The sequence below is a fragment of the Myzus persicae genome, unplaced genomic scaffold (genome assembly GCF_001856785.1).
Source record: "Myzus persicae strain clone G006 unplaced genomic scaffold, MPER_G0061.0, whole genome shotgun sequence".
NCBI lineage: Eukaryota > Metazoa > Arthropoda > Insecta > Hemiptera > Aphididae > Myzus > Myzus persicae.
In genome coordinates this window covers 496915-514287 of record NW_019100504.1, presented here as the reverse complement: position 1 = coordinate 514287, position 17373 = coordinate 496915, and the positions used below count along the sequence as shown (strand labels likewise).

Here is a 17373-nt window from a genome sequence, read left to right as displayed (position 1 = left end):
TCTTGTTTACTCTCTCCCATCATTTTATCATGGCATTTGACTTTAAAAATAAAATTAAAAAAATAAATTTTTCTCAATGATTTACAGTCTAAAATAAGTACCCAGTGGTAATTAATAATTATTGAATAGGCAATTGCTATATTATGTCTCCATCCATCATGAATAATATACGATACACCCGTACGGCTGGCTGGATAATCGACATTTATCATACAGATTACAAAATCAAATCGCCGCATGACGGTAAATGAATAAAAAACCAGAATGGCTTACGGAATACGTATGATGGAATGCGAATCAGCGTACTTTCACAAACACAACTATAGATGATTGATATTAAAATTATAAAATAAACATACCATGATAAACACGGTTGATTGTGATAAGGTAGTCTGAGAAAGTTAATGGTAATCACAAATGTAACTGAGTATATTAATAAGGTTAAAGGTAATATGTTAATAGAAGGAACTGTTTGCGGACATTTAATGGCAATAGCCAATAGGTATTAAAAAAAAAACCAATACAAATGAGCAAATGGCAATGGCATTTCGCCACACTTTCGAATGAATAAAAACCGTATAGGTAGGTGTGATCGTGATTTATTTATTTCATATTTTACCATTGATGGTCTTAGCCAACAATTCACCTCGTCGTATATCAGCAACAAATTTTCTGTGAATTTAAAGATAACCAAATTGGACCACTGTAATAGAAAACAAAATTTTGAACAGATTATATTGGATTTAAAAAAATACATACCTAGGTTACTTATAATGAATTGTGTTTACAAGCTTAGCAGCCCGATTGTTACTTCATTTGGAATACAGATTAAGAAAATGTTTTCAAACATCACTAAACCGCTAGAAGGAAAAGTAGCTATCATCACTGCATCTACTGATGGGTAAAAATTGAACTATAATTAATTGTTGTATTGTGCTTATAACATTTTTAACATTAAATTTAATTGTTTAGAATTGGTTTCGCTGCTGCTAAACAATTGGTCAGCGATGGAGCGTCTATCATGATTTCCAGCCGTAAAAAAAATAATGTGGAAATTGCATTGGAACAACTTCAAAAACAATATGGTGCTAACAAAGTTAAAGGACTTGTATGCCATGTATCAAAAAAAGAGGATAGGACTAATTTAATTCAAGAGGTACTTATTATTTACCTCCATAATATTTCATTAATACTTAGCAGAATATATAGGTAATATTATATAAATAGTCTTATTACAATTAATATTCAAAATTTACCTAGTTATTTTTATATTAGATTTATAGATTTTATTAAGAATTTACTATCATTTAACAAACTTAAATAATATTTGAATTATATTAGTATTGATTTAATATAGATTCCATTATTTAAGTTTATAATATTCCTGTATTATCTTAACAAATAATAAAAAGTGTTTAAATATTTATGTAATTAACATAGCTAATGTATTTCAACTAATACATTTATTGGATTGGCCTTGAGTATTGTGTGATCAAAGTTAAATAATAATTTGGTACTGGTTTAGTTGATGCCCGCCAAAAAAGTATTCTCCTGCCACTTATGTTTGATGCTCACCACTTATAACTCTCTTATTTTTGATGCTCTCATCATTTGTTATTAAATGTATAGTTAGTTTTATTGTCTTTTAAAGTTAATTTTTTACTAAAACCATAGATTTAAAATATATTTTATTTTGAAAAATTAATTTTAAAAGAAAATTATAATAATCGTATGTATCAAATTTTATTTATAAATATAAAAAGTAATAATGGTAATATAATATTGAATATTCATAAAATATTCAATATATAATAGATATTATAAACTGAAAAATTAAAATTGTTATTCATAAAAGAAAAATATAACTTTTTACTCAGTATCCCATACATGTTTGTATACTCATTAATAATTATTAATTAACATTCGTTAAGGACCTTAAAGGTACTTATTATTATATTCTTATTCATTTATAGAAGTACTGGTGAATTGAATGATATATGATATTATATGTGAAGATAAATAATTATATTCTAATAATGTATTTGACTATTATAATTTAGTTGTGGACCATTTGGTAAACAAATACACAAAATTAATTTAATTATTTTGTTGGATTTGATCATTGATTAAACAAATAAGGAATTAAAAACTAAAATACTCTTATATTTACTATTTTAATTTTTAATGTTTATCTTTAAAAAATAAATTTAATACAGTATGATGACAAGAACATCGAAAATACAATAAATATAAGTGGTGGGCATCAACTAAACCAGAGTGGAGAGAGAATACTTTTTTTGGCGGGCGTCAACTAAACCAGTTCCAATAATATCATAATATCCAGTTAAAAATTAATAATTTATATAAATAAACATAATTAAACTACCCTGAATGTTTGATATTATATTATATTATATTTTTTTTTAGGTAGCTTTAGGTAAATAGATTTTTTTCTTCAAATTAAATGTTTCATAAGTACATATGTTTATAAATATATTTTTAGACTATTAAGATCTTCGGTGGAATTGATATTCTTGTATCAAATGCTGCAACAAATCCTACGTCAGGCTCAGTATTAGATGTAAGATTTTGTTGACCTATAAATTACAGTACATTTAAAAGTTAATTATTCATTAATTAGAAGGCCAATACTATAATAGTTTATGTCTGTGAATTAGTGTGATGAAGAAATTTGGGATAAGATATTTGATGTTAATGTTAAAAGCGCATTTTTGTTAACCAAAGAAATTGCACCACATTTGATTTCTAGAGGTGGTGGTTCAATCGTTTATGTCTCTTCAATAGCTGGTGTCAATCCAATGCCGGTAAAAATATTTATTAAAATTTAACTAAATAGAAAATTTTGTTGTTATTATAAATGTGAATCCTTATTATAGATGTTGGGAGCATATTCTGTTAGTAAAACGGCACTTCTTGGTTTGACAAAAGTAGTTGCTATGGATTTGGCAGAGAATAACATAAGAGTCAATTGTGTGGCTCCTGGTATTATAAAAACAAAATTTGCATCAGCGGTATGTAGTATTTATTTTTCAAATAATGTATATAATGTATGATATATAAAAATACAGAATGAGTATAAAAGGATTAATTATATGGTTTGCTACATAAAACAATTTGTTAAATGAATGAATAGGTAAATAATTTGTTTACCTAATCATTGATCACTCAATAGTTCTATAAATAATGATAACATTTCATTTTTGTATTATCCTGGTGGATAGAATGTGCAATTAATGCTGGCTAGAAAGCCAAGTTGCAATTAGCGCAAACTGGCTGATAAAAGTAAATAAACAAGTATAACCAATATAACCAATTTAAGCAAGTGTCTAGCATTATTTTTAATTGTAATTTATCATTTAAAACTTATAAAAAATAATTATATTAATGGGAAGAATTTATGTCTTATTTGTTTTAGCTTACTGAAAATGAATCTCTCAGTGAACATTTATTACAAGAAATACCTATTAAAAGGTAATATTTTCCCCTTAAATTATAAAATACTAACTTTAATTTATAATTTATTATAATTTTTTTTTAGGTTTGGTCGTCCCGAAGAAATTGGTTCTGTTATATCATTTCTTTGTTCACCCTCTTCTTCCTTTATAACTGGTGAAGTAATTGTAGCATCTGGTGGAATGAAATCGAGGCTTTAATTATGTACTTTAAGTTATTGCATTGTCATTTTTATCTTTAAATTAAGAATTTAAACAGTCAAGATCTATTTATTGAAGAATTAATATTCTAAAATAATCAAAAATCTTATTTATATATAATCTTAATAGCTTTATGTTGAGTTGCATGAAAAATTGATTACCCATTACTTTACTACTTAAATAAATCATTAAATGTTTATTTTTTGTTTATGCAACTCGGAATTATACATGGGTACATTGATAGTCGATAACTGGACTGGGTTTTCTAAATTACGGTATTTGGTAAATGGTGACTGATTATAAGTATTTTATTTTCATGTGTATATCGTTTTATTTTATTTGGTGTTTAAATTTTGTTTATGTATACTTATGTTTTTTTGGTACAATAGTAAGTTGTTCTGGCAATTTTTTTCTTATTTAATTTTAGTAAGTCTTAGTTTAAAATTTTTTTAATATGCAAGTTCAGTAACTTTAATTGACTTGTAAAATTATGGTGTGGAATTGATTATAATATGTTTGTTATTATTGAAACCTACTGCAAAAATTAAGAATGATATATATAGACACAAATATATAACAACAGATTGTCTAATACATCCTGTAACAATGCCCCCTGAAGGGGGGCTAAGGAATCATTTTTCTCACCTCCCAGATAATCCGACAATACAAATCCTTGGAATCTTTTTAATTAAAGAAAGACTGATAAATATTTAACAAATTATAATATTAAAATATTTTTTTCATAAAAGTTAACACTTATTTTAGGTTTCTCTTGTTGCATAATATTACCACAATATACCACCTGGTTGTGGGTTCAAGAGTTTGATAATGGTAAACTATTAATATATTTTGCTAAAATTAATGTAGTATATTATTCTTATTAAAAAATAAAAATCGTAATTCTTATGCTATGATAGTTGTTCATATTAAATAATAGTTACTCATATTAATATAACAAAAATTGAATAAAATTAAAAATAAAAAGTTTAAAATATAAAATTGCTAAACCAACAGTATAAAATTGGTATGATACTATGATATAAAATCATAAATGTTATAATAATAATATCCTCATTTGACAACAGTTTGGTATGTGTATGGTTTATATGCCGACAAATATATGAAACTTAAAAATAAAAAGCAGGTAAGTGAATGTCCCTCTGCTCTATAAAAGGTGTCTAGAAGATTGAAGATTTGAAGTTGTAATTTATGGTAATACATTTGAATTCAATAATAATATGATATCAATATATCATTGTACCTATACAATAAACGACTCAGAGCGGAGACAATGTCAGTCTAGGATATTTTATATTATTATTACTTATTGATTATTATTAATACGGTAGGCGATTAATTGAATTAATACTATTCATAATATTATTCTTAAGTTATGAGTAATGCTGGAAAAATATCAAATACACTTATGTACAATTGGCTGTTATGAAACCGAATTATAACAAAATTGCAAACGTTATTCGTTGTACTAATATGTAATTTTGTCCAAATTTGATCTTAAAATGTCTGTAAAAAATAACTGTATTTATAGATTTTTTAGTTACCGAAAAACTATTTGAGTGGGATCTTGTTTTAAATGTTCAATCCTTATTCACAAAACTTGAAAACATTATATATTTTTAACTACAAAATCATTTTCAATTTGATAAACATTGTCAAAATGTGAGCATTAATTGCATATAAAAAATCGTGCCTATGTATTTTTAATATTTTTCAACTGCTATTGTAACAATACATCAAGAGTCTTGTATTAAATTTTCCTGCTTTTTGACCCAACCAATAAAAATGGTATTGACAATTATAAAAAAAAAATTGAAAATGTCCGTAAACAGCTCAAAATAAGTCAAAATATTTTGAAAGTGTTATGAAATTGATAATATAAATATATGGTGTAAATTTCAAGTATCTGCAGTTATTCGTTTTTTAATTACAACAAAATAAGAAAATCTCTGTATGAGAGTGAATAACTAATCTTGTAGACATTTGATCACCAAACGCACATAAAAATTTAATTCGACATGGTAGGATTTTTTTTTCATAAAGGTAGGCAAACTTATACGGAATCTTCTTTTAAACAATAAAATCTTGGATAAAAAAACAAACATTTTTATGAATTTCTAACTCTAAATAATTTTGCAAATTTTCGCGATTTTTACGAATTTAGTCAAAATTTTCAGTTTAAACTGAATCAAATTTTTATTGTTATTATTTATTATTAATACGGTAGGCGATAATTTGTATTAATATTATTCTTAAATTATCAGTGACGCTGGAAAAATATTAAATATACCTATGTGAAATTGGGCTGTTTTGGAACCGAATTGCGATGAAATGATAAACGTTATTCTTTGTGTTAATATTCAATTTTGTCGAAATTTGAACTTAAAATGTTTGTAAAAAATAACTTATTTATAAATTTCATAGATTTTTAGTTACGGAAAAAACTGCTTAAGTTTTAAATTTTGTTATAAATTTTCAACTCTTAGCTATTAAAATTGAAAATTTTATAAATATTGTCAAAATTTGAATTTAAATGCACATAAAAAAAATCATGCCTAGGTATTTTAAATATTTTTCAACTGCTATTGTTACAAGTAATAAAGAATATTTTATTACATTTTCATGCTTTTCGATCCAAAACAATAAAATTTGATTGACATTTATAAAAAAAAAAATGAAAATTGAAAATGTCAGTCAACAGCTCATAACGAGTCAAAATATTTTGAAAATTTTATCAAGTATATGAATTGATGAAATAAACATCTTTTGTAAATGTCTACAGTAATTCGTTTTTGAATTACAAAGAAATAAGAAAATCGCTACAAGACAAATCGAGTATTTATTCAGTGCAGTGGCGGCTCCAGACCCATGGTGGGGGGGGGGAGTTATACTTTCACAAAACTTTATAGCAAGAAGAAAACACCAATAGTAATATATAATTTATTTATAGCCTTATAGGTTCTTCATAATGTAGATCAGAGGTTCCCAAACTTTTACGACCACGGCACCCTTAAAAAATTGTTTGTGTTTCGCGGAACCCTAATGTCTAATCCAACTCAACTACAATTTTTGTAAATTAAAAAAGGAAAATTAATTCCTTTAACTCTCTAGTCTAAATAATATTTTAATGATACTGTTAATGACTTTTCATTATTAAACTTAGTTTAAAAAAAAATTTTCAATCAAACATTTTTTAAACAACAAACATTAAATAAACATAATTTTCTCAATAATCTCATATATCTAACGGAACCCTTGACATTGTCCCACGGAACCCTGAGGTTCCGCGGAACACACTTTGGGAAACGCTGATGTAGATAGTAGGTACATCGTACACATCGTACACCTCTACATACTTGTGCATGTCATAACTCATGATATGATAGCCGAAATAATTATAATACGCTTTTTTTGTTTATAATTTTTTTTTAACAAAATACATTCATTTATAAATACGGGTTTTTAGGGGGCTAGGCCCCCCCTGGAGCCGCCCCTGATTCAATGTTGTAAAAATTTCAACTTCAAACGCTCATAAAGGTTTTGATTAAGGTAGACCAACTTGTAAGAAATCTAATATTAAATTTTTAAATCTTAGGTATATATAGAAATTTTTTTATGAATTTCTAACTCAATATAATATACAAGTTTTCGTGGTTTTTTTTATCGAATAGGGTTTAAAAAAAACCAATTATAATCGAAAATTTCATTTGCCTATAAATAATTCAACACAAATTAAAAAATTTTGAAAATTGTATGCTTTCACAAATATTTAGTGAAAATTTTATGAATCTATGGTCATTTTTGTTAGAGTTACGCTAAAAACCAAAACGATAAATAATTTTGTTAAAAATTCCTGTTTTTCCTTAATTTTTTTTTGTTTTTCTTGTTGCTTTTTGAAAACTAGTGGGAATTTTAAATTTTGACCTCCCGAATGCACCAATAAAATTCACTTTTCGACCAGAGAAAGTACTGTTCAAGAAAATCGAAGCACTTTTACAAGTCAAAAACTGTGATGACAGACACAAAAATATATATATAAAAACACAAAACACCCATCATTGTAAAATCAATACATTTATCACACCGCTCAGAATCTAAAATAAAAATGTTTAGAACAAATAGTATGAATTGTAATATTGTGTATTAAGTCAACTAATTATAATAAATAATTATTGTAATAATCATAAATAATAAGTCGGTAGAAGGGTATGTTATGGAATAATATTTTGAACTGTGAACTAAAGTAATGTGTTTCAATTTGTAGATATTCTATCTTCTAATGCTAAAATAAATCCATTATTACAACTATTTCTATACTACTCTCTATAACACTCATTTTTTTCCTTTTGAATTTTTGAGTTTATTTGGTTGAGATATATTACGGATATTTTCAGTTAGACAAAAATTAAAAAATACATGGGCATAATTTTTGGAAGCATTTAAAGTTCAAATGTTGACAACATTTATCAAATTGAGAATTTAAAAATGATTTTATAGTTAACAATTTTAAAAAATGTTCAACTTTTATAGCTAAGGATTGAAAATTTAAAACAAGTTTTTACGTAAGTAGATTATTCTGTAATCAAAAAATCTTAACACAGTTTTTTTATTAGTTATTTTAAGTTCAAATTTTGACAAAATAAGATATTAACACAAAGAATAACGGTTTAAGGCATGTTGTTGTTATGTAAAAATATTATTTGTTGGTATTTCAACATTTTAGGGTACCCATACTATGATATTTTGTATACACAATGAATCTTTCAAATGTAATTTTTGTAGCAAAAATTAAGTTAATCTACACTGTAGCACTAATTTCTAATATTAAAATAAATTACTTTAGTCAAAATAGTATCATCAAATATTCTTCTTCTTCTTGGCCTATTAATACGGACCATTAAAGTCCTTTGCCGCTTTCACAATCCTTCTCCACTGATTTCTACCCGTTGCCATGTCGATGCTGAAGGTGTTGTTTATTTCGGACAAGTCTCTCTTCACTGAATCAAGCCATCTCTGATGTGGTCTCCCCAGGGGTCTCGTTCCAGTTGGGTTCCCCACCATAACCTTCCGTAAGAGGCATCCTTCTGCCCACCACACGTGGTCTGCCCATTCTATTCTCTTTCTACGAACAAATTGGCATATGTTTGGGTTGTTAAAAAGGATTTGTATCTCATCGTTTTTTCTTCTTTCGAATATTCCCGAATTCAAATTATACACTGGCCCATATATTTTCCTCAGAATTTTCCTTTCGAAGCTTGCTAGTTTTTCTTCTTCTCTTTTTGTACTTGCCCATGTTTCACATGCTATGGGGCGCAAGTATGTGATATATAACCTCTCTTTGGTTCGGCGTGACAGAAGCTTTGATGTGAACATCTCTTTCATAGCGTGATAGCTTCTATTCGCTGCACACATCCTAAGCTTGATTTCGTGGTGCATATTGTTCTTCTCGTTAATATTTACTCCCAGATATTTGAATTCTTCCACCTGCTCGAATGAGTATCCATTTACCTTGATATTATTCTTAAGGGTCATCTGACTGGACATAACCGTATATTTTGTTTTGGCTTCATTGACTACTAAACCCATATTATGACTAGCTATAAATAGTCTCTTTGCCTTTTCTTCAATTTCTTTCTGAGATATTCCTAGGATGACGATGTCATCCGCATACGCTAAAAATGTGTTAACCCCAATTATTTCCATCTCCTGTTCCTCCCGGGTGTCTCTTATCACTTTTTTCAAGCGCCAAGTTAAAAAGTACTGGTGATAATGCATCTCCTTGTCTCAAACCGGGTTTGCATTAAAAATTTTCATATGTCTCTCCCATGAAGCGTACTTTGGCGAAGGTCTGTTGGTTGCATGTTTCAACTAGTTTCACGATTTTCTTAGGTATTCTAAAATTTCTAAAAGCAATCTATAATTGATTTCGGTCTATACTGTCGTATGCTTGCCTAAAATCTACGAACAGAATATGAAGGTCATTATTGTACTCGTAATATTTTTCCATTAATTGTCTTAATGTGAAAATGTGATCGGTGGTAAACTTTCCTCTTCTAAATCCAGTTTGGTATTCTGCTAATGTTTCTTCTGCATATACTTCTAGTCTTCTTAGTAATGCCATTGACAATACTTTATACGCCGAGTCCAACAAAGATATTCCACGATAATTCGACACTAACCCAATATCTCCCTTTTTAAAGATTGGGCAAATTATTCCTGTCCTCCAATCCTTAGGGATCTGTTCGTTACGCCATATATCACTTATTAGGGATTGCATTTCTTTCATTATATCTTTTCCCGCCATTTTGAATAGTTCGGAGTTTATGTCATCTTCTCCTGGGGCTTTGTGATTTTTTAGATTTTTGATGATATCTTCGATTTCTTCCAAGTCTATTTCTCTACATTCTGGTTCAGCCGTTTGAAATTTCATTTCTTCATATCTAGTTCTGGTGCCTTTATTTGTCTCACTCTCGTTTAGTATGGTATCAAAGTGCTCCCTAAACAGTGAACTAATTCTCCTGGTTCCGAGATGAGATCATTCTGGTCATTTTTTAGAAATAGTGTTTGTTGTTTGAAGCCTTGTTTAAGGCGCTTACAGTGTTTGAAAAATTTTTTTGGGTTATTTCTTTCTTCTACAAGTTTTTCTAGTGCTCTCTTTTTAACTAGTCTTTTTTCTCTCCTGATTGTCTTGTTTACTATCTCTTTATAATGTTTATATTTTGTTTGATTTTCCATCGAAGAATTTTGAATCATGTTCAAGCGGGCTTCATTGCGTTTTTTAACCGCTTCCATACATTCATTATTGAACCAGCTGTTCTTTTTGCTGGATCTCGGTTCTGTTTTGAGATTTTCTGTAGCGGAGTTTATAACCTTTTTGATAGTTCTCCATTTGGTTTCATGACTATCTGCTGCAGTGTTTTCTACCCTTTCATTTATATTTCGAAGTTCTTATATTCTTGTCTTATATTGTCTAATTTCTATTGGATCTCTAAGTCTATCTAAGTCTATAGTATTTGTTTTATTCCTACCATTATTCTTCTTCCACCTTACCGATAGTTTTTCCGTTAGGGTCGCTACTACCAATTAATGGTCAGTATCTCCATATGCCCCTTGATAGCTACGAACGTTCTTAAACCATGAACGATGCAATTTATCAATCGTTACGTGATCAATTTGGTTTTTTGCTGTCGCATCCGGCTCCACCGATGTTTGTTTGTAGATATCTTTTCTCTGAAAGTAGGTACTGCTAATGATGATATCACGGGACATCACAAAACTTATAAAACGGGTTCCATTATCATTGGATACGATGTGGAGGCTTTCTTTGCCGATTGTTGATCTAAAAATGTTTTTCCGGCCTATTTTTACGTTCATGTCTCCAATTATTATTTTGATGGCACGTCGGGGGAGTGAATCATATGTCTTTTCCAGCTCTTCATAGAAAGCGTCTTTAGTTTCTCCGTCTTTTTCTTTTGCCGGAGAGTGGCAATTAATTATTATTATATTCAGGCCACTAATTTTTAGGCAGATGAAGCATATTCGTTCATTTATGTCTTCAAATTTATTGACGTTAGGTAATAGTTTATCGTTTATCATAAAGCCAACTCCGAATTCATGTCTCTCATCTCCACATCCACTGTAAAAGATTGTTGTTTCTTTATATTTGATGCTGCCTTTACCCGGCCATCTCATCTCTTTTAGTGCTACAATTTGCAAATTATATTTTGTTATCAATACTCCTGGTCTGAAATGGGTTCTAATATTCCAAGTACCAATCCGTAAATTCCTTATGGTTTTCCTGTTTCTGTTTCCATTTCTGTTATCATTAATCAGTGTCCTAGGCTTGTTTAGAAGTTTCTTAACAAAGAAGTGTTTTTAGAGTGATGGGGTGTTGGCCCATCGACAAGCCTTATCATCAAATATAAACTTTTATCATCAAATATACAATAAATAATATCATATAGCATAGGCTGACTGAGCGTCTTCGCTCAGAATCGTTTTTTTTATAGGCACAGTTTTTATGTCATTGAATTCAAATTTAACACTATCCATTACAGTGGTTTACTATAATAACCTACTGTACAGCATATATAGCGACATCCACAGAGCCTGATTTAGGGGGGTAAGTAACTTTTAACTGAAGGAAAAAGTCTACCATATTATTTTGAATTATTTGTTTTCTCAAAAAGATATATTTTTTTAAAATGTTAATAGTTTATCCGAGGATATTTAGGGCACGTCATTAACTATTTTGATGGTAAAAACTAGAATTTTTTTTTTGATTTTTGTGTAACACTAGTATTTGGTGTACTCAAAAATTTAATTTGTACGTATCTGGACGTGCTAGAAATTTTTTTTTTCCTTATGAAAAAAGATTTCTTGGTCCAATGAAAAAAATTTGCCGCGAGCCCGGCAAAACTTCCCTCCGACGCCGCTCCGAATTTTCATAATTTCTTTTTTTTGCATCATCGCCTAACTGCATTTCTGAACATCCTGGTAAAATTAGATTTTCTGCTAGGGTGCGTGATTTTAACTCTTTTGCATTTATTTTGGCCACTTTTTTCTTTGATTCATTTGATTATTCAACAACCTTTCAAAATAATTTTTGTCTTTAGACTGAAGATTGGTGTCTTAAGATGAAAAATGCCGTTTTAATTTCGATGGTGACATTGTACTATTAGGTACAACTTGCCCCATAAACCACGCAAAGGGGAATTTGAAAATCATTCTCGTCAACATCAGTAAACAAAAATTTAAATAAGCATTGTTTATTGACCTTTTTTACTTCAGTTCTCCTTATTGAGAGTATCATGATTGATTTTGCTTGTATTTGTACATGTGTTATCAGAGCCAGAATTATGTTTTCGTTTGAGAAATTTGTCCATTTTGTTATTAAATAGTCGTTACAAATGAACTCATAATTAGATAGATTGTTTTATTAACTAAATACATTTTAAATCGAACTTAATTAAAAAAAAATTCAGTAACCTTATTAACGAAGTTACACACACGTCTTACGTTGATAAACGAGGGCAACGCACTAATGCTAATATGTTTTATACATTTTATTTTTTTTATCTATAACCTAACCTGGATGAACTTCGACCACTCGGGCTGTAGGCCATGTCAGAGGGGCACTTGTTTCGTTCACTTATACCAGGTCTTCCACTCGGAGGTTGGGATTAGGACGGGTCCATTTAGATCTCTCATGCAGGGATAGTATGTATTCTTTCTGCCACCGGATCCAAAAATGTGGGTGAATTTATTGTATTAATGACCAGTGTTTACTCCTACTTATCCTGCTAAGTCTAACCGGATCGTGGGGTGCAGTAACGGATACCAATGTGCCATAGTTAGTAAGTGTCCTGCCGTGAGGGCTTGGAAATCATTCGGGTCGGAAGACATAGTACTAAGAGGGCTAGAATTGAGGGTTGACTCGACTCGATGCAGTATGGTATAAAGTTCTTCATACGTCAGGAACCTGTCTTGAATAATTTGTGGTAAAAGGGTTTTCGTTGATTTTATGGCAGCCTCCCATAAACCATCCATGTGAGGGGAGGCTGGAGGGTTGAAATGCCAGCGGATTTGATTATCTACCGCATTACCAAATTTCCACACAGCGAGATCCTTTCAGTATGGAGTATATTTCTTGTAAATATCGGTTCGTTCCTATGAAATTCGTTCCACAATCGCTATATATGTCTGTGCATCTCTCTCTTCGTCCAATAAACCGATCAAGTGCAGGTATAAACAATGGAGTCGATGAGTCGAACACTAGTTCAATGTGAACTACTGTGGTTACCATACACACAAAAATACAGATGTATGGCTTTGTGACCTTTATTTTTCGAATCATTGCTGCTTTTACCTGGTAGGGTCCAGCAAAATCTACCATTATATCATATATGTTCCGAAAACTGGTGTGTTCAATTGGATTTCCGTTAAATATAGGAATAGATAGTTTTCCTACAGGGAAATAAGCACTTGTAGTGGCGGTAGATTTCTGTTCCATAAATGTCTTCTTCAACGATGCTTCGGCGGTGGCTTCGGGCAAATATTCGTCTGCAAATATTTTACTACCTACATTCTTGTCTTCAAACTCCGCTCGTAATTTTTCCGTGTCAACCAACTCTCCTACTACTCCTCCTTTACATTGAGTTCGGATGACAACTGCGCTTCAAAATCAGAACATAAATTTTCTAATGTTGCGTAAATGATCTTAAATTTAGTGTGTGCTATCTTAATGCTAGGTACTTTTCCCACTGCCTCTCCCACGTCATACACCCTTTGTATATTACACTGAATACCCGCCAATATTTCCTTTGCTTCTTCAAGGACGCCCATGGTCCTTTCGGTTTGCGGTTTTACGTAAATAATTTATGTAAAAACGTAAGAAATTGCGATTATTATAATACGGATCGACGTTGCCTTCGCGGGTCGGGGTTTGAATCTTTTTACGGCGCGCGATCGTTCATGAGTAATGACTTATAATAATATGTTATACACTAATACGGATCGGCTGGTGCTTAGGCAGTGGTAGTATCGGTCCGTAGATGGTTGACTAATTACAATTTTTTTTTAGTCTGGGTGGGTGGTTCAAAGTCTAACTCGCGACTGATTCGAACGGATGACACTACTATAATAAACCTAATATATAACTGACCCACCTAATTAAAATCTTTTTTTTTTTACACAGCAAGTTACACTACAATAATTATTTTGATTCAACCTCTTAAGACAATAAATAATAATAAAATATTATCCTAGGCTCGATGGACACCGCCCACCCTTAGCAAGTGGTCGTCGTCCAGAAACGGTGGTCGCACTCGGTACACTACTGTCGAACGCGGAGCCGAGATTGATTCGCTGCACACACGTACATATTACCAGGGGTACGACACTCCGTGAATTGGTCGGATCGGGTGATTGTGGACTTGAAAATGGTATCTAGAAGGAAATTAAACGAAATCTGAATAATGAATACTGAATGGTAAACAAGCCGACCCCGCGCATCGTACCCAGCCTACGTAGAAGTAAACGTTTACATAATACCGCTTTGGGTCTAACATCACATTGGTAAACGTTTCCGTGTTTTTCGGAGGTTCAGACTTCAGATCATAGGTAAACAAGACCCCAACCAACTGTGTCGCTTCTATATCGTTCTATGATATTACGGTTGATATTGCGTCTTGTCTTATCGCTTATCAAACAGCGGGCTTCCGTGTATTTGGCGCAATTTATGATTATATGTTCTATTTTTAATATTTTATTGCAATATATTAAATTTTTAAATTTGTGTGTCCATATCTATGACCTACGTTTTCGTCATAATAATATAGTATCATTCAATATAATAAACATAAGAAAATATACACTTATAGTTCGAAGGTTAACGATTAAGTTTTTGTGTACAAAATAAACCAACAAAACCTAAAATGATTCTATACAGTTTACACTTACAGTCTATCCAGTTATACGTCTTATACTTTTGTGTTTGAAGTCCATAAAACTCAAAATGTTAAGACAAGACTAACTTGAATTGCTTCATATTTCCCCCATTGTACTTTAATAACCCTATATATCTATAATTAATCGATTTATAACCTTACATTGTAGGAAATATCAATAAATTAAATAATAATTACAATAATTAATAAAATATACATTAAACGAACATTTTAGTAAATATATACTGTTTCAAAAATTAAAAATAATCAATAATCAATATATAAAATAAATTGGATGAAATATAATTATGTTATATAGTCGAAAACTTAAGTTTGTATAAAATTATAAATATTTTATTAAATAGACCAACAACAGTCATAATTAATTATAATAAAAAAAAAAAAATAGTCAATACATAAGTACTTACAATAGTTTGTATGGAATTAATGCTATATAGTCATTATTTTTCATCTCGTCGTGGCATAGTCTTACTGGTGGTTCAGAGAGCTGTTCTAAAGCGTTTCGTTTTAAATTGTTGCTGAGCATCCGTCTGTTGATCTATTGCTCCGATCTTTGAATGATAATCGACAAATGAATCTGAGAAGTACTGTATGCCTTAAAATTAGTAGTTTTAAGTTCTATGAAAATCGATATAATAAAGATTGTGCATGTACAACTATCGATATATTAATTAATAATCTAGGTATGCTAGCTATAATAGGAAGTAATTCGAGCGTCACCGAAGATACCACATAACGCATACTATTATCGTAGTAGTATACATTACAAGTTACAGTTTTCAGTTTTTATGAACAAAAAAATTTAAATTGTAACTAGAAATATCTTAAAATCATTATTATCAGTATAAAAATTAAGTCACAGTATACACAATACACTAAGTAAAACTCAAGGTGAACAAAGAATAAATAGTAAAAAAATAAAACAATAAAAAATAGTGACAAAATAGTAACTCACTGGTCTCTGACAAACACCGGATAGGTGTTCGGTAAAGATGTCATGGCTGAACCTAGTGACATCAGGGACGCACAATCTCCTCATCGACTTCGGGTATGGCCTGCTACAGATGGACCGAAGAAGGATTCATTCATCGGATTTCAAGATCCCAGTGAGCAAATTACGAAAGGAGCCATCGTGGATTTTACATACAACAGCGACCAGAAAAGCCTCGTAGTCCTCCCTCTTCTCGACAGCTGCCGTCTCTAGGGCCTCTGTTGTCAAAGAGGACAGTCACGTCTAAAATAGTAACATTGTTCCCCTTCTTGAGAATCAGGTCTGGGCGCAACTCCTGGGAACAAATAACCTGGTTGTTTGACGGGGTGAAGGTTCTACGATCATCGGCCCTCTACGACAAACGGCACGAGGTTTGAGCTAGCTATATGGATGAGCCGCCAATCCGTGACCCTTGTGAAGTGGTTCGATGCAAGATGCGCCGATACACACTCCATAGCTTACCCTTGATCTCAATTCTGGACCAGCATCTGGTATATCTCCAGGCTCACCACGAAGACTTACCAGCAACATTGAATGTGATGAATATTCCGTTCAAGGAATATAAACTGATGATTAATGCAACCAAGACTAAAATTCTAGTATGCTACAAAATATAAATTATGGTTTATAGGATTATTGCTTTAAGAAAAACATACTATCTACATAAACATAACAAAAGAAATTGTCCAAGTAGACTATTTCATGTACATATCAACAAACTATGTGAAATTAACGAAGGAAATCAGAAACAAAATAGGACAAGCAGAAGACACATCCTTAAAAGGAAGAAATTACTAACATAAAAAAATTTGAATACAATAACTTAGAAAAACAAAATATTTATAAAAACATACTTCTATAGGTTTGGAATTTGAGAAGCATCAGAAGAAATTGTGTGCAGTATTAATGTATTGGTAAAGTTATAAGCTAGTAGATTTGATTTTCTTGATCAATGGTGGCAAGATAGTTGATTTGACAGAAGAAAGTGGGAATAATATATTTGTGCTCTCAAGCAATTTTGTTTTTCTCCAGAGAGACCCGTTTGAAGGTAATAGAGTTTGAAGATGGAAGATTTATAGTTGAGTTTTTTATGCTACTTGAGGATTGATTTAAGTTTGTTGGAGAAATAATTATACCATTGTTTGTTGATTGGGTAGTGACAGTTTGTTAAAAGGTGTTTTGTGCCAACGTTTTAGAAAAATGAGGTATATTAGTTCGAGAG

General features: G+C 30.6%; 1 protein-coding gene across 3 annotated transcripts; it reads left to right on the top strand.

Moving 5' to 3' along the window:
- Nucleotides 1-401: 401 nt before the first annotated feature.
- LOC111028460 (dehydrogenase/reductase SDR family member 4) lies at nucleotides 402-4130 on the top strand. Of its 3 annotated transcripts, none has more exons than XM_022307126.1 (8): nucleotides 402-582; nucleotides 797-901; nucleotides 973-1156; nucleotides 2504-2581; nucleotides 2679-2825; nucleotides 2898-3032; nucleotides 3437-3492; nucleotides 3560-4130. In XM_022307126.1, exons 2-8 carry the CDS (start codon nucleotides 837-839, stop codon nucleotides 3672-3674), a joined length of 780 nt encoding a protein of 259 aa, XP_022162818.1. In that variant the 5' UTR covers nucleotides 402-582; nucleotides 797-836; the 3' UTR covers nucleotides 3675-4130. The 3 variants fall into 3 exon arrangements, with proteins under 3 accessions (XP_022162818.1, XP_022162801.1, XP_022162809.1); XM_022307117.1 differs by having other exon boundaries at nucleotides 448-582; nucleotides 792-901; XM_022307109.1 differs by having other exon boundaries at nucleotides 443-901.
- The last annotated feature ends 13243 nt before the right edge of the window (nucleotides 4131-17373 follow it).

Bases quoted from the DNA above. Each gene is read 5' to 3' on its own strand.
- LOC111028460 (XM_022307109.1), top strand. From the start codon at position 564: ATGAATAAAAACCGTATAGGTAGGTGTGATCGTGATTTATTTATTTCA. The intron at 2,582-2,678 runs GTAAGATTTTGT...TCTGTGAATTAG, and splicing joins CGTCAGGCTCAGTATTAGAT to TGTGATGAAGAAATTTGGGA. The intron at 2,826-2,897 runs GTAAAAATATTT...TCCTTATTATAG, and splicing joins CTGGTGTCAATCCAATGCCG to ATGTTGGGAGCATATTCTGT.